This window comes from Diceros bicornis, chromosome X (genome assembly GCF_020826845.1).
Source record: "Diceros bicornis minor isolate mBicDic1 chromosome X, mDicBic1.mat.cur, whole genome shotgun sequence".
NCBI classification, from domain to species: domain Eukaryota; kingdom Metazoa; phylum Chordata; class Mammalia; order Perissodactyla; family Rhinocerotidae; genus Diceros; species Diceros bicornis.
The window spans coordinates 18,486,810-18,503,521 of NC_080781.1; the positions used below are offsets into that span (position 1 = coordinate 18,486,810).

Here is a 16,712-nt window from a genome sequence, read left to right on the forward strand (position 1 = left end):
TTTGAGTCTTCTTAAATTTATAGAGATTTGCCTTGTTTCCCAACATATGGTCTATTCTTGAGAATGTTCCATGTGCGCTTGAGAAGAATGTGTAATCCGTTCTTTTTGGATGGAGTGCTCTCTAGATATCTATTAAGTCTACCTGGTCTAGTTTTTCATTTAAGTCCACTATTTTCTTATTGACTTTCTTTCTGGATGATCTATGCATTGATGTAAGTGGGGTGTTAAGGCCCCCTACTATTATTGTGTTGTTGTTGATATCTCCTTTTAGGTTTGTTAATAGTTGCTTTATGTACTTTGGTGCTCCTGTGTTAGCTGCATATATATTTATAAGTGTTATGTCTTCTTGGTGGAGTGTCCCTTTTATCGTTATATATTGCCCCACTTTGTCTCTCATTACCTTTTTTATCTTGAAGTCTACTTTGTCTGATATAAGTATGGCAACACCTGCTTTCTTTTGTTTGCCATTAGCTTGGAGTATTGTCTTCCATCTCTTCACTGTGAGCCTGTCTTTGTCTTGAGAGCTGCGATGTGTTTCCTGGAGGCAGCAAATTGTCGAGTCTTGTTTTTTAATCCATCCAGCCACTCTGTGTCTTTTGATTGGCGAATTCAATCCATTTACATTTAGAGTGATTATTGATATATGAGGGCTTAATTCTGCCATTTTATCTCTTGTTTTTCAGTTGTTATGTATTTGCCTTTTTTCTTGTCCCATGTATTTTGGACTGCTACTTCAGTTTGGTGGCTCTCTATGATGGTTTTCTCTTTATTTATCATTTGTGTTTTTATTCTGATTTTTTGTTTAGTGGTTACCGTGCGGTTTGTATAAAAGATCTCATAGATGAGATGGTCCATTCCCTGATAGCCTCGTGTTCCCTTAGTCTAAGCAGGTTTCATCCCTTTCCTCTTCCCCTTCTATGTTGTTGTTGTCACAACTTATTACGTTATATGTTGTGAATTTGTGGTTAAAATGAAGTGATAATATTTATTTTTGATGTTGTCTTTTCCTTTATCTTTAGAGTTATAATTCAGTGTTTGCTAATCTGTTCTGATAGAGAGTTGCAATTTCTGATGTTGTCTGCCTATTTATCTGCTTCCTCAAGGCTTAGTAAACCCTTTCTTTCTTTTTTTTTCAGGTATGAGGGCTTTCTTGGTCAAATCTTGTCGGGGGGGTCTTGTGGCAATGAACTCCCTCAGCTTTTGTTTATCTGGGAAAGTTTTTATTTCTCCATCATATCTGAAGGATATTTTCACTGGATATGGTATTCTTGGCTGAAAGTTTTTGTCTTTCAAAATTTTGAATATATCATTCCACTCTCTCCTAGCCTGTAAGGTTTCTCTTGAAAAATCCGCTGAAAGCCTGATAGGGCTTCCTTTATAGGTTATTCTCTTCTGCCTTGCTGCCCTTAATATTTTTTCTTTATCGTTGACTTTTGCCAGCTTTATTAATATATGCCTTGGAGAAGGTCTTTTTACATTGATGTAATTAGGAGTCCTGTTGGCTTATTTTACATGTAATTCCAGCTCCATCTCCAGGTTTGGAAAGTTCTCGGTTATTATTTCTTTGAACAGGCTCTCTGCTCCTTTTTTCCTCTCTTCTCCCTCTGGAATACCTATAATCCTTATGTTGCATTTCCTAATTGAGTCATATATTTCTCGGAGAATTTCTTCATTTATTTTTAGTCTAAGTTCTCTCTCCTCCATCTGAAGCATTTCTCTGTTCCTATCCTCCAGATTGCTAATTCTGTTCTCCATATTATCAGCCCTATTGTGTAAGGACTCCAGATTTTTCTTTATCTCATCCATTGTGTTTTTCATCTCTAACAATTCTGTTTGGTTTTTCTTTACAGTTTCGATCTCTTTTGTGAAGAATTCCCTCTGTTCAGTAATTTGGTTCCTGATTTCATTGAACTGTCTTTCAGAATCCTCTTATAGCTCATTGAGTTTTCTTATGATGGCTGTCTTGAATTCTTTGTCATTTAGATCATATATTTCCATGCCTTCAGGATTGGTTTCTGGGTGTTTGTCTTTTTCCTTCTGGTCTGGAGTATTAATAAATTTCTTTATACTATTTGATGGAGTGGATTTGTGCCAGTGCATAGTGATAGTTTCTGGATGCAGGTTCCGCCTCCTGCCACTTGTGGGAGGGTAGTAGCTGTGTAATCTGAGCCCGCTGCCACAATCCCTGTCAGCTGTGCCTGTCCAAGCCTGGGTCACTCCTTGGGATTGCAGTGGCCCTGTGGGGTCTCCTACCGAATGGGGGCTCAGGGCCACTGCCGCCTGCTCCCCCACACCCCAAGGATTGTGTTCCCTGCTTCTGGGCCTCAGTGGTACTATGGGTGTTCATGGCAGCCGAGAGCTTGTTTGCTCAGTTGTTAGAACTTTTTTTTTTTTTTGGTGAGGAAGATCGGCCTTGAGCTAACATCAGCCAATCCTCCTCTTTTTGCTGAGGAAGACTTGCCTTGGGCTAACATCCATGCCCATCTTCCTCCACTTTATATGGGATGCCACCACAGCACGGCTTGACAAGCGATGCGTCGGTGCGTGCCCAGAATCCGAACTGGTTGACCCCAGGCTGCCGCAGCGCAGCGCAGCGCACGCACTTAACCACTTGTGCCACCGGGCCAGCTCCTAGAACTTTTAATCTAAACATCTCTGAGATCTTGGGGTGTATTTGTATCGTGACTTATAGTTGCAAAACATTTTCTAATTGTTGATTAATTCTTTGCCCCTATCATCCTAGGAGATTTAGGTGGCATTGGCCAGAAATTAGGTTGAACTGCAAGTGCCTGAGGCACATTCAAAAATTGGTAGGAGAGAAGTTCATGGTGTTTTTTTCCATAGAGTGTTCCTAATGGCATAATAGTGGTGACTGTTAGTGAAATGCCTAAGGGTGTTGAAGGAGTGGATGAGTCCTCTTCTCATGAATGGATAATACAATGTCAGGTGTTCTCAGAAGTGGGTCCAGAAACCTTGACAAGTACCACAATCTAGAGCAGAGAGTGTCTCAAACTTGAACATGCATGAGAATCCCCTACAGCAGTAGTTTTTAACTCAGGGTGGTATTGTACCTCCAGGGGACATTTGGCAAGGTCTGGAGACATTTTTGGTCACAACTGGGAAGGAGAGGGGGAGAGTTACTGGCACCTAGTGGGTAGAGGCCAGGGATACTGCTAAACATCCCACAATGCACAGGATAGACCCCCACAAATAAGAATAATTTGGCTCCAATGTCAGTAGTGCCGAGGTTGAGAAACCCTGCCTTATGGTAAGGTTTGTTACAATGCAGATTCCTAGGTTGCAACTCAGAGGCATTCTGACTTAGTAGGTCTGAGGTGGGTCCACAAATGTGCATGTTTTTTTAATAAGCTTCCAAGTGATGCTGATGCTGCCTGTCCAAGAACAAAGCTTCGAGAAGCCCTGAACTAGAAGACTTCAATGTCAAAGGAATAAGCAATATGGATGAGCATTGCTTATGTGGGCCCTATATAGCATCTTCCTCTTTTAAAAAAATGATATGACAATTCACATTTGTCTAATTCAATAATTCAGCAAAGTTATCTCATTTGATCTCTCCCCCCACATTATGAGGGAGGTAGTTCAAAAGTTTTTTTAGGCTAGTAAAGAATTGTTCATGTCAGAGGTAGACCTTAACGGAAAGAATGACGACATTTCCCACTCAGTTGAACTGTTGCTGAGAGAATGGGATATGTTTATTTAAATTAATCTCCAACTTGCCTCCTGTTTAAGTAATTTAACAATTGAAAAAGGATGAAGTAGCTGACAAATTTATCTGAGAAATGTTAGGTGTTAGGGACTAGATGTTACGTGTGCATTTCTAAGCCCTTTGAATCTTGACATTTGAAAATGATTTTTAATAATTCGTATGCATTTTTTTCCTTTTTCCCAAAAAGTGCATTGATTTTTTCCATGGTATTAATTCCCATTTCTAGTTGATATTTGTATGCTGGCTCTGTTTTAAAATTCAGGTATTAACCTCAACAAAACATGAAGCATTATTACAAGTTTAATCACATGTTTGTATCTTGATGAAATTGTCCAGAAAGATTAACCTTTGTTCCTTGTTTTTCCCCTGCTATCTTTACTATTATTTTTGAAAAATTTGGAAACCTCTTATGTAGAAGAGGTGTTGGCAAACTTTTTCTGCAAAAAGCCAAATAGTAAATATTTTAGGCTTTGTGGGCCCTATGGTCTCTGTTGCAGCTGTTTAACTCTGTGGCTGTAGCATGAAAGTGGCCATAGACAATACGTAAACAAATGAGTATGGCTGTTGTTGGAGAGGAAAAGCTTTTCCTCTACCCTTTTTAGGTTCTGTGTTTGGAGGCCTGTGAATTAAACTGACAAAAGACAGATTAACAAGAGAAAAGACAAAGCTTATTCCCTTAAGTAGGTGGGGGCTCACAGAAAATGTAGCTCAAAGAAGCATTGAGAGTTTGGGTCTTACACATCATCTTAACAAGATGAGGGAATTAGGATTTCAAGGGACAATAAATGGTGAGAATTGACTGAGAAATATTTGGGGGAAACTAATGAAAGGTAAGGTTTGTTTTAGTAAGGTCTCTTCATGCAGTTTTTCATCCTGGTGCTGACTTCTCATCTCTGGTGGTTGGAGTCACTATTTCCCCCTGGGACGGGAAACCTCCCTTGAGGGGGATTTATGACAGTGGAATTCTTTTGGAAGGCTCTGCTTTTAGGCAGATAATGGGAGTGCAGAGAAAGTCTCTTCCTGCATCTGTTGATTCTCAGATGCCTTTGGCTGAAAGTAATTCTTCTGCCACAGTGGAATATTCTGGATCCCTTCACTGTGTTCTAATAAAGCTTTATTTACAAAAGCAGGTGGTGAGCTAGTTTTGGCTTACAGGCTGTAGTTTGCTGACCCCTGATGTAGAGCCCTGTGTGTGGTACAGAGAAAAATATTTACTTTGGCCTATATAAAAGCCTAGCTATAATATAGGGTTGTTCCCGGCTCTTGGGCTTTTAGCATCTTGGCTACGTCTGGATAAATGGATTTAGCTAATTGAGGCTTAGTATATTCATTTGAGCATGTCTAGCAGCTGTTCTATTTGCAAAAACTTTGTGAGCAGTTTATTACTTATAATTGAAAGTAATAAAAAGACATTGATTTTAAAATAATTATATGATCTGGCCACTCTCCTATTCCTTTTTGAAGGGAATACACGAGAGTGGCCTCTATTTTTAAGGTAATATTGCTCCTATCCTCAGGGGGATGTGTTGTTTTATGGATAAATCATGGGATGGTTTTGGGTTCTTAACTCTATTGCTATTCCCTGCTCCATCTATTTGCTAAGAAAATCCAAACATTGGTTTCTTTCTTGAACTCTGTTGGGTGCATGCTCACCCAAGTGAGAGGACCAGCACAAAGACACCAGGGAAATGTTTAGTGCCATTATGGCTAAATTATAATTTACCTGTGCCTGAGTAGTTTCTTTTTTCAAACTGGGAAAACTGCCCACTTCCAAGATACATCGAATTGGTATTTTTAGGAGAGAGGATGGATGGATGGAGCTGGTTTATAATTTGGAATATTTGGAACTTTCCTAGAACGTTGTCCATATCGGAGAGAAATGGGGATTGTCTGCTATACAGGGACATTACTTAGGGTTAAGGATAGAAGACTTGAAATCTGAGCATTCCTGTCTTCCATCTCTTTAAAATCAGAGCTATGACTTGCAGTTATAAAGCCTGCTGATTCATGCGGGCACTTATCTATCCTCCACCCCAGCACGATGCGTAAGCCTGAGAACCACACCCAGAAACAATTCTCAGAATTAAAGTTTTTGAAGACTCATAATAAATCAGTGCCATTCTTATCGAGAAGATAAAATTTGATTTGTCAGATAACTGCGTTGTTATTATTTGTGGGATCCAGATAGCCTCAAAGGATATTAAAGTTTGTTCCCCAGGCAAATTTTCATCAATACCATTAGGTCTGCTTAGGATAATATCTTCAGCCAAGGCATCTACACTAGTCAATCATTTGTTTGGCATTATGGAAACTGCCATTGTTTTTGAAGGATAGTGTAATTCATGTATAGTCTCCTGAACTTCCGGGTGCTTAAAGCTCAGAATTTTGATTGATGTTTGATAGTTATTACAGAACTCATCAGAGAAAATGAGGCCGTGGCGTGGTTAAGCCTGACTGAAGCTTTCAAAGCCCTTGGAAGCTTAAGAAAGTCGCACTATAAATTGTTTGTAAAAGGGTGCTTGATCATCAGTTGTTCCATTTTTTTTCCTGTGTTGGTTAAATTAATAAAAAAGAAAAAATATGCTAAGAGACTTAACTACATAGAGGAAACACAAAGCTGTTTAATTAAGTGATTAAAGCAATTCCTTTGATGTAATACATGGAAGACATTTGAGAATTTACCTTACTCTCTTAAATAGCCAAGTCAGTGGGGATTAAAACAAATGAGCTTTCCGTCTTGCTTTCTGCCGGTCAGCTTAATATTAAGTGGCTTTGAAAATTCAGGAGTAAAGCAGTCAACCTAACCAATCTTTAAATCAGTTTGGTCATCTGTGTAAAAATATAGAGTTCACAGCCGAATAAAGCAGAATTGTGTTTGGTTCTGTCCTTCCCACCAGCACTATCAAGTTGTAGTGTACCTTGTGGAAAATTCTGGGAAGGAGGGGTAACTTGAGAGTTTAAATCATGTTGTGTTTTAAGTTTTCAGTGTTCCCTGTTTTTCTGAGTTCACTTGTGATAGCTATTCTGTCTCTCTCAAAGTAATAATCTTTATCAACTCTGTGTTGTTTCCACAGAAATTAATTGGGATTTTTAAAGTTCTAACCCTGGGACTTTAGGGCAAGGAATAGACTCCCAAACAATTAAGATTTTTTGCATGTACGTGTTAGTAATAGCAAAGAGCAAAACAAAAACAAATAAAAAGTAGCATGCACGTGCACACGCACATCTCACACACTGTTCAGCATGGATCAATTTGACAAGCATTGTTGAACACTTACTGTGTACTAGGCTCTTTGACATTAATTGAGGCAACTCAATGAACAATCTACCCTCATTGAATTGTCTATGTCAGCCCAGCAAACTGTGGCTCTTGGGCCATATTTGGCATGCTATCTCTTTTTGTATGCCTGATAAGCTATGAATGGATTTTACATTTTTAAATGGTTTAAAGAAATCAAAAGAAGAAGAATATATCATGTTACATAAAAGTTATATGAGATTCAAATTTTAGTGTCTATAAATAAAGTTTTATTGGAACACAGCCACAGTCATTCATTTATGTGTCATCTATAGCTGCTTTCCTAGGTATAATAGCAGAGTTGAGCAGTTGTGGTAGACCATATGGCCTGCAAAACCAAGACTATTTTTTATCTGGTCCTTTGCAGAAAAAGTTTGCTCACCCCTGATCTAGGTAATCTAAGTTTTCCTATCCCAATTCCTTTATTATACAAATACTTCTTTGAACTCTCTGTTTCACTGTATTGGTATTATAAGTAAATTTATCCACATATTACAGATGAGGAAACTGAAGAACAAAGAGGCTTAGAAAATTAAGGTACTGCTGATACTTTTTAGTCACAATAATGGCAATTTGTCATAGAATGTTTTTTCTCAGTTTCTTTATAAAAATACAGTGAGGCCATGGATCATTTATATATTTTTATGCTCCTTTAGCACTGAAGAGAATCCTGAGCTAGAGTATATTCTCAGTGAGTATTTGTTGATTGATTGAAATAGCTTATATTAAAAAATGTAGTTTTCATTGTCATCCAGAATCAATTCCAATGGAGTTTAAACATTGCTCTATTTTCCAGAAAGTTCCCTAGGTTCTCAGAAAGTCTCTCTTTTCTCCCCCCGGTTTTTTTCTCCTTTGGTAAGATGAAAATGTGCCTTGATGTGAACAGCATTGGATGATGTTCTTGGTTAGACTATAACCTTACATATTTTCTGATACTATTGTTGACATTGATCACGGTGGGTTTATCAACTAAAATACTCATTATATGAATCAGTATTTATTAAGCATTGATCACTTACTATGTGCCTGCTACTGTGTTCCTTGTGGGGAAAACAAAGGTGATTACGTGGAATAGGCCATTGGCTTAATTTTTTTTTTTTTTTTTTTTGTGAGGAAGGTCAGCCCTGAGCTAACATCCATGCTAATCCTCCTCTTTTTGCTGAGGAAGACCAGCTCTGTGCTAACATCTATTGCCAATCCTCCTCCTTTTTTTTTTCCCCCAAAGCCCCAGTAGATAGTTGTATGTCATAGTTGCACATCCTTCTAGTTGCTGTATGTGGGATGTGACCTCAGCATGGCTGGAGAAGCGGTGCGTCGGTGCGCGCCCGGGATCCGAACCCGGGCCGCCAGTAGCAGAGTGTGCACACTTAACCGCTGAGCCATGGGGCCGGCCCCATTGGCTTAATTTGAGTAGTACCAGAACGAAGGTTCTCTCAGCTACAAAAACCTTCCTTACAATTGTGTTTATCCCTTTGGTTAATGAACTACTCTTTTAAATGCAGATATTTCTCCAGGGTTAATACATTAGATTGCTATTAGTCACTCACATTTTATTATAAATTAGTTTGAAGCCCCCATGAATTAGCTGCCTTGAGGGAATAACAGTTTTGATAGATGGAGGAGGGAAGGGGGAGATGACTTTGGAGCACAGTGTATTGACAAGGAAAGGCTGATTTGGGTATGATCGGAGAGCAAGTGGTATAAACACCCAGGGACTGGTAGGTGTTAGGAGGAACAGATACAGGAAAGAGAAAAGGGGGGATGGTGGAAACCAAGATGGCAAATACTAAAGGCAACCTTTTTCTTTGATCTTTTCTAGAATAAGCTTTCATAATGTTTCTTGTGTCTGTTTTCTGAGGTGTGCAAATAGTGACCCAAAAGAATCCTCAGACTTTTTTGGGACTGTGAATAGCCTGGGTTCCCCTGGCTCTTTCCTAGAGTCTGACTTTGCTCAGGAAATCTTCTATCGTGCTCCAAGAATCTCGTGCACACATCTGTCTCCCCATTGATCACAGAGTTGCTTCAACGGCCTTTCTCTCTCGCCACTTTGTGTGGCACCGTGAAATTGGACCTATGACTAAAGAGAGTGACATTATCTCACAGGGGAGTTCAGGTATTTGGTTAAAGATGTCATCTGGCCTGGGCACCCCTGAAAGACCCTCCAAACAGGCATACAACAGTTATTTCAAATTCTTGGAAGAAGTCATTTTTCTACTTTCTCTGTGTAGCCTGTAGTCAACATTTATTCATCATGTACTCTGGATCAAGGCATAAAAAAGTGCCTTATGTGCAATGTTGTCCTGATCTTTGCAGACAGCCCTATGAAGTAGGTGCTATTTTTTTTCTCTAACTACATCTGATGAAAAAGAGAAGGTGTTAGGATTACATTCAGCTACAGCTAATGGAAAACATGACATGTAGTGCCTCAAACAAATAAGGGGTTTATTTTCCTCATGTCATGGAGGGTAAAGGGAGGCAGTTTAGGCTTGATATGTTAGGCTCCAGATTCCATCAACTCTTCATTCCAGCATCTGTAGCGTGTAGATTTCTTCCTCATGTTTGTTGCCTTGTGGTTACAAGATGTCTGCTCTACCTCTGGCATTGCATCAGCATTACAGGAAGGAAGAATAGGAAAGGCTAAAGCAGTGGTTCTCATTTGGGGGCAATTCTATTCCTAGAGGATGTTTGGCAATATCTGGAGACATTTTTGGTTGTCACAACTTGGGGAGGGGGTGTTGCTACTGGCATCTAGTGTGTAGAAGCCAAAGATCCTGATAAATATCCTGTAGTCTACAGGACAGCTCCCACAACAAGAATTATCTGGCCCCAAATGTCAACAGTGTTAAGGTTAAGAAACCCTGGACTAAAGGCAGAAAGCACATGCTAGCTGAGTCTGCCCTCTTTTAAAATGGATTCCTAGAAGTGAAACAAGGACTTTGTTATATGTGGTTGGCCGGGATCTCATCCCATAGCCAGCTGTAGCTGCAAAGGAAGCTGGGCAATGCAGCTATTTTTCGTTGGGATCCTTGTCACCCTGAGCAGAATTGGGGTCAGATAGTGAGGGAAGGAAAGGAGAATAGATATTGGGTAGACAATAGGCAGTATTTGCTTCAGAAAAGTTAAGTACTTTGCCTAAGGTCACAGAGGTAGTGACGATCAGCAGCGGCTTGAGCCTCCTCCATTGAAGAAGGAGGTCCAGCTGTCATGTGCAGCCCCTTTCTAGAGGTTTGTGTGAACAAGAGATGGAGGTACATGCACTGGTTACAGAAAACTCGGGTTTTTGATCAGCCACAAGCAGCCTAGGAAATATTTCTTGCAAGGCATAATATGCAGTCTCTGATCTATTTATACAACTGTTCTCTCAGTGTTTGCAGTAGGACTTGTTTTTCCTTCTTGTCCAGGTGACCCGTGGGGTAATTGATTTCAGGCCTGCCTCACTAATATTTTGCCCTTAAATAAACCATCAAACTGTTGGTGCTTCATTTCTCCCATTCTGAAAAAGTTAAAAAGTGATGTGATCACTATTTGGCTTACAGGGTTTATCAGTTAGAGTTCATTCAAGAAAACACAGAATGAGTCTTCTCAGGAGAATGCCTGGAAGCTGCTGGCAAAGCTCTATATCTGCTGTTTGCAGATGTCCCTGTGCCTGCACATAGCTACCAATGGTGAATGAATAAATGATGTCTCCTTCTCTTCTAACTTTCAAATCTCTATGAGTGCTTCTCGTTAGCAGAGTCTAACCTGGAGCCATGCCCCATGGGATTTTGGGAGATGTAGTTCTGAAGCTTCTCAGGGGAGAATGTAGAGTAGAGTGGGGTAGAATGATGTGGAATTGACAGCAGACTCTCTGGCAGGAGGAGCATTTAAGTTTGAATAGAAGCATACATACACAGCACATTTTGGGAAGAAGAGCACTCTATTCAGAAGTTGGCAATGTTACTACTAGTATTATTACCTTATTCTATCTATGTGTCCTTGGGAGATGAATAGGGATTCTTAGTGTATCTGTTCTGGCTCTTTTCAAGTCATGGTGTTGCTAAATAAATAATAAGAAAGGATTCAGTGACCTGCATATACAGTGCAGGAGGTAATATATTCTGTGAAGCTCCATAGTGCAGTGGGGGTCCCAGAGCGTGAGGTTTGAAAAACAATGCATAATTCACCAGCATGCTCCAGAAAGATTAGTGTTCAGAAAACAATTGTGGATGACTCAGCTTATATATTTCTTTATTTTTTGGAAACTATCTGGAGCTCTTTATTTGCTATAGTTATGCATGTGATTTGTGGTGAGCTGATAAAATACAGTAAGGAATTAAATACAATGAGGGAAATAGAACAATCTTGGAACAAGGTAACTGTAGACATATGACGTATTGTTTGGTGGTGGGAGAGGGTTGTAACCTCTGGTTGGTTATCTACTATCTGGGTCACATCAGGCTTTCAGTGTAATTCACGGGATTTTGAAGGCAGAATTTGATCTGTGCTATATTTGAGTCTCTGGAAGAGCAAAACCCATTATGATGGTGTCCTATGGCACTTGTAAATTCCTCTCTGAGTCTGGAGTTTCAGGTATCTGCTGATATTTAATATCTGAATTATCTCAAGGAAGATAAGGAAAACGTACTACCTTATTCTGTTTATTTCTTGAGTGAGGAAAATTGAAAGGGTCTAAAGGAAAAAACTCGTTACCAAGAGCCATGTGCAAAGGTCACTGGTTTTGCTTTACTGGAATAAAACCAACGTGTTTGGGGTTGCCTGGTGTCTTACTTTGGGTCTTCTAGAGGCAAAGCTGGAGATAAGGATTCGTGTGCAAGTGATTTATGATTTATTCAACAAGTGCTCCCAAGAGAAACCAGCAGGGGAGTGGGGGATGCCACATAGGGGAGGGTGAGAGACGGGCAAGGGTACGGTTTCAGGGGAAGTCTCGGACAGCCTGATCCTGTGGGAACTCGGGCGTGCAAATTATCCCTCACACTGTGTCCTGAATTGAGGCAAAGGAGCTGGGCTTTCATTCTCCTGCTACAGTCAGTCACTGGTTGAGGGCTGCTGGGTGGGAGTGGCGTGGGGATAGGGGCCGAATGCAGATAACCCCCCAGGAAGTAACTGTTTTCAGTGCAGGCAAGGTGCTCTAGTGCCCTAGGAGGCCTTCAAAGAGTCTCAGGTGCTGGCTATTAGAAAAGAAAAAGAACATCAATGCTGGGGAGGCATGTACAGAAGTGATCAAAGGGATCCGAGGGGGTTGGGGCAGACCCCCGACAATGTACTTACTCTTTAAATAAACTACTCTTTTGTTTTTGTGAAATCCGCAGTCTGGGGAGAGAGGAGAAACAAATTTTCTTGTGGAACTGTAAAGTTTCTCTAGAGCAAGGGTTGGCAAAGTTTTTCTATAAAGGGCCAGGTACTAAATATTTGAGGCTTTGTGGATCACAGAGTTTCTGTAACAACTATCAACTTAGCCGTTGTAGTGCAAAAGCAGCCATAGATTACACGTAAATGGTGGGCATGGCTGTGTTCCAATAAAACTTTATAAAAACTGATGAGGAGGGAGACACTAGATTGGCTCAGGGGCCAAATAGTTTGCCAGCCCCTGCTGTGGAGGCTCCTTATATGTGCCTAGGGTGATTTTTTTCTTTATCCGTTCCCTATATGCTGCAAAACACAGGGAATAATTAGTATGTCTCTTAAAGGATGGTTATGACGCATCTTAAATTAGTCTGGACACCCTACCTCCAATCTTTCTGGCGTCTTGGCCATCATTCACAATGTTGCACGGATAATCTCGCTGAAGGGTGACTCATCTCATTTTACTCGTGCTAAAAATATTTAGTTTCCTCTTATCTATAAAATAGAATAATAGACTCTTTAGCATGGCATTCAGGAATCCCTGTGATCTGGCCTAAGCTGGTTTTCCCGTATTGTTTTCTGCTCTTGTGCTTCCTAGTCCAGCTACAGCAGGCTGCTCACCATCTCTCCAAAATGCTCTTTGTTTCCGCCTCCCTGTCTTTGTCCCTGCTGCTTACTTTCCTGGAATGTCCTTCCTCTCAACTCTTCATTTTGAAATCCCAACCCTTCTCTAAGACTCAGTTTGGTCACCTTCCCCATTAAGCATTTTCCTCATGAAGAAATAGTCTCTGCTCTGGACTTTGATAATATTGTCTATTTCTATTAAAACCTTTATTTTATTTATCTTGTACTACGTACTTATTTGCTACATTCACTATATTTTTAGTATATTGAGGGCAGGGACTAACTTAATTTTTTTTTCCCCTTCACAGTGGGTTGCATGTAGCAGATATTCATTAAAGAGAGTTTTCAGATGAAGGTTGCATTCCTACGTCCTGTGATTATTAATGATTTAAGTGCTGAAACTCTGACATTATTTTTCTTTTTCCTTTTTATAGGCAAGAGCTGTTTTGGCAAAAGTTGGCTATCCTGAGTTTATAATGAATGATACTCATGTTAATGAAGACCTCAAGGCAGTAAGTGCTAAATTTACTGTATTTTTTTACTGGCAAGTTTTACTGGCCTCGTGCCTTTCAGCTAATCCAAGTCCAAACAATTAAACCTGGTGGTGCCAGAAAGCACCCACTTTTGATTCATTCCTTGGCTAGATATGAGCCTCAATATGCCAGCCATATCATGAGATTTAGAAGATTCAAAATAAGGGAGGTGTCAGAAAGAATGCATAGCTGAGTGGGTCCAAAGCAAATGGACTTGGATTCGGTCTAATTTGATCATAAAGGAAAGAATTAAGCAAATTGAGTATTTTACAACTAGTAGGCATGTTCTAATGGTGAACGCATGATGTTTGTTGTTAAACAGTCTTTATGTACTTCATTCATATTAAATGACTAGTAATAAATCTGCCTGCTGGGAGTTAACTTCATTAAACTTTATGAGTGTTTTGGAAAATTAAGTGCATATACGTATGACTCTATAATTTATTGTGAGTTGGCCTATATATTTGCAGTAAGTTGCTGATGGAGGAACAGTTATAATTCTCTGTTATTCCAATATTTTGGGACATGTATTTTCTAGTAGATGTATTAATTACTGGCCTTTCTAATCACAACCACTGTTATTTCCTTTCCTACAAATGGTTCTGATAAAGAACTTTTCTTCCTCACAGAAACCCCTGTTTTTACCATTCACTAGATTTTCTTGAAAAAGTAGTTTTTTGGAATTCCTTAAATAACTATGGTTCTGAGGTATAGCTCTTTCCTAAAATTATAGTTTGACAAGTTACATTTATGAAAGCAATCCTAGCTTTGTAGAGGAAAATCAAAATTTTACAAGATTATTCAAAAGCGAGAGAAAGCTTTAGTTAGAAAGTTTCTCCATTAGACTCCAAGATACGGCCTTCCAAAGTATTGATCCAGTTGCTACGGAGGAACATAATTATGCTTCACCATATCCCAAAGCTCAGACAGCTTATCTTGCTATACGTTGTTTTGATGCTGAAAAATCTCACTATTATTATGATAATTAAAAATACTGATGCACTTGACACATTCATGTACATTATCTTTTAAGGGCCACAGTGATCCTGTGAAATAGACAGTATTTATCCCCATTTTGCAGAAAAGGACATAGAGACTCAAAGAAGTTAAGTGATTTCCTCAGTGCCATGCAGAGTGTCAGAGCCAGGACTGAAATCTGGGCCCAGGAAGCTCTGCCTGTAGTCAGAGAAAGGGTTCTGCAGGGTCCTTGTCAGACAGCTGCACTGGAGGAACAGAGGAGGGGGTTTGAAGAATTGCTGGGAGCCGCTTTCCCAGAGCTGGTTGGGAAGGGAGAAGAGAAGAGGGACGGTCATATTGTCAAGTGGTTAACAACACAGGCTCTGGAGTGATTCTGCATCTTCCACTTACTAGTTGTTTGATCTTGTGCAGGTTACTTAGCTCCAGTTAGCTTCCCTTTGGTTATCCGGGTACTGGAGATAATAATAACCAAGTCTTAGTATTGTTGGGAAGATTAAATTAGGTTATATAAAGGTAAAAGCACCTAGCATAATGTGTGGTGCATAAGTAAGCTCCCTATAAATGGTAGCTATTACTTTATGGATCAGTGTGAGAACTGTTACTGCTAAGAAGAGCATCACCACGGCACAAAGTACCTTAGAAGGAGAACCTGGATAATTACATGTGATTGGCAAATATTCCAAGTCAAGGATACAGACGAGAAGGTTGGAGAGGCAGTTTGGTGTAGTGGGTATGAACATGGACCCTGGAGTCAAAGCGCCTGGAGCTAAATCGCCAGTCTGCCATTTACTAGCAGTGTCACGTAGGGTAGGTTATGTAACCTCTCTGTACCTCAGTTTCCTCATATCAAAATGGAGATAATAATAATCCCTCCCTTATAGGGCTGCTGTGAGGATCAGATAATTTAACATATTTAAAGTATTTAGAACTGGCCCTGGCACACAATAAGCACAATCTAAGTGTTAGTTATGACATCTTCAATTTGCACTTATGACAGTAGATTATTTTGGTTTGGAAAAGTCATCATGAATTAACTCAAGCAGTATCCAGGTGCCTCAAATTGATTTAAAAGCTATACAGAGGGAACAGTCTCAAGCTTTAATCAAATAAGATAGCATTCAGAGCTCACTCACAATATTTAGTTGATCAAGTTTTGTTGGCAGTCTGCCGTGGTCTAAAGTGAATGCCCAAAATTTAAGGATTCACTGAATGCAGTAATCTTTTGTGAAAAGAAATCAGATGCCAAACAGGATGCAGTGTTGGGTATGTTTCCTTGTTTCTCCAGGGTCTGAACTGAAGCCGTTAGACACCAAGATCTTTAAGCATTTTTGTGAAGAAATGGCTTTCATCTGACACATTGCCAAAGCAGACACAATTACACCCAAGAGTTTCTAACAGTTTAAAAAACAGACAGTGAAAAAAATCCAAATACATGAAATAAAAATACATTTGTGTTCAGAAACTTATAGGAAAAACGAATAAAACCGAACCTGAAAATAGGTAAAGGATGCTTGATGTGATAGATAGTAAGAGTGACACTGAGGTTAAGAGCAAAAGGACTAAAGTATTGCTGGTACACAATGAGACTGTGTTTTCAGTTTTGAGAAACATGTAGATAAAGACTACTATAGGGCCTATGAGAAATGTCTGGTAATACAAGCTGTGAGCATGAGAGGCTGTTCCAAATGAAAAACAGCTTACTTCATTTGATGCAAGTGAAGGTATGATTCATCAGGCAAAACGCAAAAGGAACAAGGATAGAGATTAGGTAATGGATCAGATGAAGGTCAAGGAGAAAGGTTGGAAACTGAACCTCATGTGGAGATAAGAACAAATGGAAAAGAACTTATAGGCAAATGTGAAGGATTAGAGAAACATTGTTTGTTTTTCCCTCTGAGGATGACAAGGTAAACTGAGATGCCCTGCCAAGTATTTCTGAACAACAATCTTTCTGTAGTTTTTGACAAGAGCAAGAAGAAAAGAAATGCCCTTTATGTGCACTCCCAGTACTGTGCAGGAAAGCCTACTAGTTAGCCTAAAAAGGTAGGCATGAGTCCATTTTCAAATTAGCATTCTAAAGTGTTTCTTCATTGATCCTTGATGGAAATAGACTCACGAGTGAGTTGAATAAATACCCAGAAGTGGAATAGCTGGATTATATGGTAGTTCTATTTTTAATTTTTTTGAGGAAGATAAACACATAGATACA

General features: G+C 39.6%; 1 protein-coding gene across 2 annotated transcripts in view; it reads left to right on the top strand.

Moving 5' to 3' along the window:
* PHEX (phosphate regulating endopeptidase X-linked) overlaps positions 1-16,712 on the top strand; it is a 184,677-nt gene that overhangs the window by 108,300 nt on the left and 59,665 nt on the right. For both annotated transcript variants that reach the window (XM_058535572.1, XM_058535573.1), the window contains exon 13: positions 13,427-13,504. In XM_058535572.1, coding sequence (XP_058391555.1) covers positions 13,427-13,504 — 78 coding nt within the window. The remainder of the gene's footprint in view (positions 1-13,426; positions 13,505-16,712) is intronic.